Consider the following 9,665-nt stretch of genomic DNA (forward strand, 5'->3'; position numbering starts at 1 on the left):
CAATCAAAGTGGAGCATATGTATTAAAAATAACAAAAAAGAATAACTGAATTCTGACTAAATAAATAACTAATAAATAATGCTAACTAGGCAGCTAAGGCCGGTGCTATCTATGCCCGACCTTTGGCCAGACAGCACACTCCTGTGGTTTCACCGCGTCAAAGCCCAGTTCCGACTGCGAGGAATAACACAGGACGTGACAAAGTATTTCCATGGAGTAGCCAGGCTGGACCTCCACTTTTTTTATACCACAGGAACGGTATGACGAACTATTTTAGTGGTTTTGAAACGGTGAATTTTTCATACGGTGGTATACCTTGAAACCGGTAACCGACCCATGTCTCGTCACGACAGTCGAGTGTTGAAAGTAGTGCGGCCGTGCATGAGTTGGACATAGTGTATTCTTCCTCTGTAACTACTTCTTGAGCAAGTCTTGTGTTTACAGACCAAAATTTAGTTTTTCATTAATTTATGGGACCGCGTACGTAACCACAAAACGTCGTAACACAGAATGCCGTAAACCGAGAACCACCTGCACTCCAAATCATTATTAAAATTAAAAAATGACATTGTTTTACATATATTTTGACATTTCAGAAATAAGAGACTCTCTCCAATTATTGCCTACTTCCAATCAACACCCTGTCCTATTTGTGCTTTAGATAAAGTAAGATTCAAGATTCAAGATTCAAGAGAGTTTTATTGTCATGTGCATGGTAAAACAGCAGTTATACCATGCAATGAAAATCTTATTCTGTTCATTCTCCCAAGAAAAGAAAGAAAAACACAAGAAAGAATAAGAACATAAGAAACATAAACACATATACTGTACATAAATACCAAGAAATTAAGCAACAACAACCGAAGAGACATTAATACAAGTAAATAATACAAATAAATAAATAAATAAATAAAGTGCTATGAGTGTGTGTTGCGTGTGGCGTGTGTGAGTGCTTCATTGAGAAGCCTGATGGCCTGTGGGTAAAAGCTGTTTGCCAGCCTTGTGGTCCTGGACTTCAAACTCCTGTAGCGTCTGCCTGACGGTAGGAGTGTGAATAATGAGTGTTGTGGATGTGTGCTGTCCTTGATGAGGTTGTGTGTTCTGCGCAGGACTCTAGTTTTATAAATGTCTTGCAGTGAGGGGAGGGCTGCCCCAACAATGTTCTGTGAGGTCTTGATCACCCGCTGGAGTGCCTTCCTATCACGTGTTGTACAGTTACCGTACCAAACAGTGATGGAGGCGGTAAGGACACTTTCGATAGTGCATCTGTAGAAGCAACTAAGGATTTTGGTGGACATGCCAAATTTCCTCAGTTTTCTCAGGAAGTACAGTCTCCTTTGGGACTTCTTCAGAATTTGTTGGGTGTTGTGAGACCAGGTGAGGTCCTCGCTGATGTGTGTGCCAAGGAACTTGAAGGTTTTCACCCTCTCCACCTCAGTCTCACCAATAAACAGGGGTGTATGTGGCTCCTTTTCCCTTGTTCTTGGGTCGATGATCATCTCTTTAGTCTTATCTGTATTGAGATGGAGATTGTTATCACGACACCAAGCTATGAGGTCCGCCACCTCTCTTCTGTATGATGTTTCAACACCACCAGTGATCAGGCCGATGACTGTAGTGTCATCCGCAAATTTAATGATGCTGGTGTTGTTCTGGGAGGCCACGCAATCGTAGGTGAAGAGCGTGTAGAGGAGTGGACTCAGCACACACCCCTGTGGGGTCCCAGTGCTCACAATTCTTGAGCTGGATGTGCGGTTGTGGACTCTGACTGACTGGGGTCTGCCTGTGAGAAAGTTAAACACCCAGTTACAGAGGGAGGGAGACAGGCCAAGTGTGAGGAGCTTATTTGTGAGTTTGTGGGGGCTGACTGTATTAAAAGCAGAGCTATAGTCTATAAATAGCATTCTGACGTATGTGTCCTGGCCCTGTAGGTGAGAAAGGGCTGTGTGGATGGCAGTGTTGACTGCATCATCCGTGGACCGGTTCTGGCGATATGCAAACTGTAGAGGGTCCACGGTTGCCGCCGGGATGCTCTTTTTGATGTGGGTCATGACTATTCTTTCAAAGCACTTCATAACAATAGGAGTGAGTGCTATAGGGCGATAGTCATTCAAGCAGGTCACGTTGCTCTTCTTGGGTACAGGCACTATGGTGGTGGACTTAAAGCAGGTCGGTACAGATGCTTGTGCAAGCGACAGGTTAAATATGTCAGCAAGCACATCAGCTCGCTCTGATGAGCAAACCCGAAGTGCACGTCCTGAGATGTTGTCTGGGCCTGCTGCTTTTCGTGGGTTTGTTTTGTTTAGAACCCTGCGCACATCAGCTGATGTCACCATGAGAGGTGAGTCCTGTGTGCTCCCCAGGTTCAGCCACCCTCTCTGCTCATCAGGAGTTTGGGTGTCAAAGCGGGCATAGAACTCGTTCAGCTCATCTGGAAGTGTGGTTTGGCTGGACGTGGCTACGCTACTCTGCTGTCGATAGTCTGTGATGTGCTGGAGCCCCGCCCACATGCGCCGAGGGTCTGAGGTGGAATAGTAGCCCTCCAGCTTCTGTCTGTACTGTCTTTTGGCCTCTCGTTTGGACCTCCTCAGGTCATATCTGGCCTTTTTGTCGTCCTCAGCGGTGCCCATGACAAATGCAGTCGAACGAGCACGTAGCTTAGCCCTTACATCACAGTTCATCCACTGTTTTTGGTTAGGGTATTTTCTGTAATACTTGGTGGTGGTAACTCTCTATACATGTGCTAATGTAGCCAGTAACAGCAGAAGCATATTCATCCAAATCAACAGTACAATCACAGCAGCAACAACAGCAACAAATAATTACAGCATTTGTAGTAATTCTGCCTGGCAACAAGTCTATGTGCAAACGTTGACATGATAATGAAAAATAATCTGTTTCTGCACCTGCTAGCCAAAACGGTGATACAGTATTTAGTTGCAAGGTTTTTCTAATAAAACATAAATATGTTTTATGTTGTAAGGTTAATGAATGTTTTGTACCATTCTAAAGGTTGAGAGCGTCTCATCTTGCGCAATCTTATCAACTGTACATTTAGAGCATTCGGTGTGCTTGTATTCAGAAATTAGTATGAATCCAAGAAGTATGAATCTATTTTGGAACCTCTTGTCAAAAATCTAACAAATACTGGAAATATGATATTTTTTGTGTGTCTTTTGCTACTTTTTTGTGTCATTGCCAGCCAAGGAATTGCCATTCACTAAATAAAAATGCACATGATTTCAAAATTTGACCAGGGCATGAGCAAGTTTGGGGTAACTGTTTTAAAAAAATGCCACTGTGGGGAAAAAACACAAAGCAGCAAAGAAAAATGAATGAAATGCTGAAAACGGTCATGCCCCCGACTGACCTCCATTTGCATCTTGATGACTGTTGTGTTTTGGCATCAGCACTGTTCAAAAAAAGGTATATAATGAACAAATACATTGAGGCCACATTGGCCATGATGTCGTCGATCAGGATCTATGTCCTTGTTTCCTTGGAGCCGCTGCGTGACCTGAACACCCTGCTGCTGCTGCATCAGCATCACCGTTCTTTCACCCCAATATCTGTCAATACTCTCACTACTGAGGCTGATTCACGCACCTCCTCACCGCGCCTCCTCTTGTCTCATTTACCTCTGTCAGCCTACACATATAGCAAACCTGCCCCGAGGCTTATAAAAACTTTGACCAGGCATGTTGGATGTGTAAGTTGGGGGGGTGGAGGCACAGGACAATTATAGATCAGCATTTGTTTTCACTTCAGGAGCAGAATTGATCGCCGATCCCGCCTCCCCAGAGGGGCTTGATAACATATAAATTCATGAAAGAAGACCTATTTGTGGTATTGACGTATACGCTATGCATTTACAGCATGATGTTCGGCCTGGGGTACGAGCAGGAACAGTGTAATTAATCTGGAAAGAGGGAAGACATTTAGACTGATGCTGAGCAAAAAGGCAAGGGAACAACGGAAGGCAGGGTTGTCCAAAGTGTGGATCGGGGGCCACGTTTTGTCCACATTTTATTGGCACTTGGTATATTCTCCAAATATAATCAAACATGGTCTACATTAGAATCACCTGCATACCAAAATGGCGTCTTACAGCATACGCTGTACTGATTTAGGTGCACCCTGTCACAATGAACAATCCAGATTTCAGAAGTCCTAGTCCCCCAAAAAGAGATGGCATGGTTGTGTATAGTGAGAACACATTATCACACCATCAATTTATGTTTGCGCTTAAGTATCCTTCCTGCTATTACTATCCATCATCTTCTATGCCCGCTTATCCTCACTAGGGTCGCGGGTATGCTGGAGCCTATCCCAGCTGATTTCACGCGAGATGCGGTGTCGCCAGACAATCGCAGGGCACATATAGACAAACAACCATTCACACTCACATTCATACAATTTAGAGTCGCCAGTTAACCTAACATTTTTGGCAATAACTCGTGACAAAACACAAAGGTGGTGTCCGCGTTGACCTCCCTGCCACATCGTGTCTTTCAAGTCTTCAGTGAAGGTAAAAGTAACCTTAAAAGTTTGTTTATCCCTTTCATTCATCATATTTATGCATTTAGAATTTGTTTATGCATGTAAAAATGTAGTAGCAAAACAATAAAAATGTTTTTGTGTTAACATTGTTGAGAATTGTGGCGTAGCTGTGTGAGTTATCAAAGAAAATACAAAGATTCACATAGACTGGTGACGCAGCTGATTTCCGGTTTCTGTTTCCACGTTGTCGCAAGCTAATAAGGTGCTAACAAGCACGTATTTTGATAAAAATACATTAACAACACAGTTGGACTCACGCAGTCTATTAATAACACGACAAGACGTGCTAATCGAGGTTTCACTGTAATTACTTAGCATATCGTGATTCACAATGAAATGGAATATCAAAGAAAGAATATCAAAGTGGCCCCTCCGCCTTTCAGTTTTTCTATAAGCAGCCCCCAGTGGAAAAAGGGGACAGGAAAAGGCTCCTCCAATGTGTCTCCTTTGCCCTAAACGGCCTGAGTCAGACCCGACCGAACAGGCCTGAGCAGACACATCTCCCAGGTGGCCGAGGAGAATCTCCTGCTGTTTTCCACGGGTCACGGAACCTTCCTAATGACACCCCAGACACAGGGGAGCGCGTCAAGCGGAGACACAGTCCACTGCAGTTTCTGGTCACTGACTTCTCAAGGCGTTGTTTATTTATTTTTATACATTTGATGGAAATAGGATGTTTAGTGCAGGTTAGTATAAGGGGCCCCTTGGGGGTGGGGGGTCTCAGGCAGAGTTATCATGTGTAGAAACACACCCTTGCAATCTAATGAGTACCCAGTTGAGTCCAGACATCCACTAAGGTGCAAAGATTGTGGTCTGCATGGCAACACTTTGGTTTAAAAGGGTTGTTGACACTGTAATTCACCAACGTGTCCACTCGTTACTACACATTAAGGCCGTACTAACACTAGCCACGTGTACCTTGCTGGGCTTGGACGTAATTCCCCCTCCCTCTCCTGGCCCCCTGCAATGCATCCAAGCCACAGCCCATTTGCCGTCTCATCACTTCTATTGCGCTGTATTATTGCAATTTCTCCAACTTTGTGGACTATTTCCAGTTTTTCATAATATATTCTGTGCAAGGTTGCTGCCGTCATAAATTTTTGTGAGAGCAGCAATTGCAAGAAATAAAGGGCACAACCTTTACTACGCACACAAATGTAGTCGCAGGTGAATGAGCGAATGTTACAGTCCTCAGGTTGTGATTTGGACGATTTAGACGTGATTTAGAATGTGCCCAGTGGAGACACATTACGATTGAGAATCAAATTCTCAACCCAGATATGTGCAGAGAAATACACGGTACTTCTGGCTGTCAATTTGTAGATTATCTTTTTTTTTTTTTTCCCTCCAGGCTTTGTGAGTTTTGACAACCCGGCCAGCGCGCAGGCAGCTATCCAGGCCATGAACGGCTTTCAGATTGGCATGAAGAGGTTGAAAGTCCAACTAAAGAGACCGAAGGATGCCAGCCGCCCTTACTGACACAGCCTACCTTTAGTATTCATCGCAGCAGCAGCAACAGCAGCAGCAGCACAGGTGAGTTCCACACTACTACATTAAGTACACTTGCACAATCGAATCACATCCAATTACATTAACAATGTTGCCTTTACAAAGATAAAACTGCTCGTTTTTTTCATGTCACTGGCACTGTCTGAGGGGACGTCTTGGTGCCAAACGTAGAGGGCCACTGACATGATTTATCAACTTTGCTTAAATATGTTCCATATTCTATGTAATTATGTTCGACGTTCGTTCGTAAATTCGTAAAAATGACATTTTTGAACTCCTTCGAAAAGGGGCTTTTCCCAGGTGACGTCGGCGAACGCCCAGGCAGCTCGTCGACTTCGTTCGGTATATTTTTCATCAAAATAGTAGTCATGCCAAAACGTTGTGTTGGCACTGGCTGCTCACAGCGTCCGAGTGATACTCTGGGTTTGTTTTCTTGTCCAAAAGACGACGGTTTAAGACTACAATGAACGAAACAAGTACAGGGAACAAGAGACAAATGGACCACCGCCTCACGTTCGTTTCACTGAAGACTGCTATGGAGGAACACCTTTAGAGAAGCGTTTGGCTTGAAAGTACCATATAAACGCATTTCGGATACTAAGGTGCTACTCCTGATGCTACACAGGAAAAAAATAGGACGGCGGCATCAGTTGCCACAGAACATAGTAAGTCACTGGGGAAACGCCCCTTTTCTAAGGCGTGCAGACCATAATGGCGCCCGCTACGTACAAAAATGTAATTTTTACAAATTTCCCTTTTGCTTTCAAAAAAACGAACAACATAGAACATGATTACAAACAATATAGAACATATTTAAGCAAAGTTGATAAATCATGTCAATGACCTCTGAAACATTTAGAAATCTAATTAAACAGATTTACAATTACAACATACATGTACATAAATAGTCCACTAATTAGATTAAGTGTGTATTATACTTATTTATTTCACACACAGTGTGTATGTTTAATGACCATTTTATTTACATAATGCTTAATTTAACTCATGTTGCATTCCATGGAGCATGCATTAAGTAAATGAATACATATTTTTAAATATCATGAAACACCTAAATTGGTCATAAAACAAATCTTTAAAAAATAGGTTCAGTATAATTATTTAAAAGTCCAGTAAATAAATGAAAAGGTTATAAATAAGTACATTATTTATAAAAGAAATAAATGTGAAATAAAACATTGAAATATTATTTAATTATTTTTATTTTTGTGTAGTTTTGGCCTCCCAAAAAATCCCGCATTAATCACGTGACCATTGAGTTTACATGCAGTCATTAATTTGAACCTGAAAATGTTCTAAAATGGTTTGCCAACATGCAATAGTTTTAGGTGCAGATTTGACTTTTTTTTTTTAATGCAGTGCAGCCAGCATGCTAATTAGGAGAAGCTCGGCCAATGTGTTGACTGACAAAGATCAGTTGGTATGCCAGTTCGGGTTAGCCCGCAAAGCGTTAAGCTGATGTAATACGACCATATTAAAGTGTTCGTGGATGAAGAGTTTGATCTTTCAAAATGACGGTTTAATGAGCAATATGATGTTTTAAAAAAAATAAATAAATAACGCTCTATTTTCCAGGTTCTAGAGGACACGTGACGATACCACGGAGGGGCTTATCTTTCTTTTTTTTTTTTTCTTGGAAAGCAACATCTTTTTTTAAAAAAAAAAATCAACACGTTAGGATTTTTTTTTCTGTTTTTTTTTGGAAGACATATCAGCATTTACTTATGAAGACGTAAGTTGGAGCGAGACGTGGAGGTGCGTCGCCGGGGGACGCTAACAGATGGCACAATGTGAGGAAGGAAAAAACTGATGAAAACAAAAAACACTGAACAACAGAACTTTTTTTCTTGTTGAGACTTGAATCATTAATTAAGCAACAAACAAACAGGAAGAAGCAGCAACAAATAGATTTCTATATACATGTTATATAAGCATATATATATATATATATATATATATATATATATGTGTGTATATATACATATATATGTGTGTATATATATATATATATATATATATATATATATATATATATATATACATATACATATATACGTATTTTATATATATATATATATATATATATATATATATATATATATATATATATATGAGAGATGCGCTTGTGGCTTTTACTACACTGGACAAATGAGGGTTCAAACTCGAAGACAGACAGTGGCAAGACAAAAAGCTCTTCTCTTCTCCGTCCACTGGAAGTCTTTCTCTTTTCCCTCTTTTTCTGATATTGTCACCCAGCAAGCGCCGAGGAGGAGGCTACTAGCCCGGAGGAGGTGATTGAGGAGGTTAGCAACAACTGAAAGTCTTTCACCCAAAAGGGACCACAGGACCAAACCTGTTTGTATTGTTCTGAGCAGTCATGCATAGTATTAATGAATTAAAAACTACTACTGATGATATTACACGTTAAGGAGGAAACACTAGCTTCAGGTTGAAACACAAAAAAAAAAGGAATGGGGTTTTTTTGTAGCTACTGGGTTTGAGAATATACTGTACGTATGTATGGAAAAAATTAAAAAAAAAAGCGATACTATTTTAGTGGCGTAGAAAATGGGGGTTGGATATTGTTACGGGCATGTTCATTTCATCTACATTTCATCTACAGAAGGCCGGCATGGTTTAATTTTATTTTTTTTAAATATGCGTTGTGAGCCACACGTGGCCCCTGAGACAGATGTTGGACATCTTCAGCCACCAGGGGGCGCCAACTTCTTGCCTTTTAGATGGTGAATCCAAGCTAAAATATCAAATATAATTCATTTATTCCTTCATGAATTTTGTATACCACTTGTGAGCTGGACGGAAAACGATGAATTATATAAAAGAAAAATGATTTAATTTTCATCAAATCACAGCAGCGCCATCCCGAAACAGGAAAATTCACTGATTATTGACGCAATCTCTTAAAGCGGTTTACCCTTATTGACGTATGGAATTATAAGCTAAATTCACCAAATTAAAGTGATCTTTTTCATGGGAGAGGTCAGTGTTAGTGGGGGTTTATGGCCAATGAAGTCCAAACACCTATGAACAGTGGCACAACAGCATCATCTTTTTTTATATGAACCAGAGCAGCGCCTTCCATAAAGTGAACAACAGGAGCAGTAGTCCTTCCTCTCCGTCATTAAAGCCTTGATATTCCAGATAATCTGACCGTAAAGTAGTGTGCTAAAAGTGCCATCCGGCTGAGCAGCGTGTGCGCGAGGCAGTAAAAACAGCACAGTGTCTGTAACTGCTTAATAAAATATACAAATGAGCCTGACAGTGGTTGTAAACATTCCCGCAACGCCGTGCTGCAACAGCGGTGCCTGTCGGGTCACGGCCTCTCCTGCTGCCAAGCCTCTCCAGCTGCTCTCAGCGGGAGAGGGCGTCCTCCCGATTCCCTCGCTTCTGCCAGGAGCCAGCATATCTCTCTCTTAATAGGAGCCCTCAGATCCGAGGGCTTCATAATGAGTTAATATTGATCAGATGGGCAGCAGATACAACCAGTATAGATATAGAATTATCTAATCTGACACGCCAGATGGTGGGATTCGCAAAGAACGGGCAGAAAGTGTTTC

At 41.5% G+C, this 9,665-nt stretch overlaps 1 protein-coding gene across 11 annotated transcripts in view; it reads left to right on the forward strand.

Moving 5' to 3' along the window:
• Window positions 1–8,022, forward strand: part of celf5a (cugbp, Elav-like family member 5a) — a 272,470-nt gene extending 264,448 nt beyond the window's left edge. For all 11 annotated transcript variants that reach the window (XM_054788697.1, XM_054788700.1, XM_054788705.1 and 8 more), the window contains exons 11-12: window positions 5,912–6,093; window positions 7,663–8,022. In XM_054788697.1, the coding sequence (XP_054644672.1) occupies window positions 5,912–6,039 (128 nt within the window). In that variant the 3' untranslated portion in view covers window positions 6,040–6,093; window positions 7,663–8,022. The remainder of the gene's footprint in view (window positions 1–5,911; window positions 6,094–7,662) is intronic.
• Window positions 8,023–9,665: the final 1,643 nt, after the last annotated feature.

Source organism: Dunckerocampus dactyliophorus, chromosome 10 (assembly GCF_027744805.1).
Source record: "Dunckerocampus dactyliophorus isolate RoL2022-P2 chromosome 10, RoL_Ddac_1.1, whole genome shotgun sequence".
Taxonomy (NCBI): Eukaryota; Metazoa; Chordata; class Actinopteri; order Syngnathiformes; family Syngnathidae; genus Dunckerocampus; species Dunckerocampus dactyliophorus.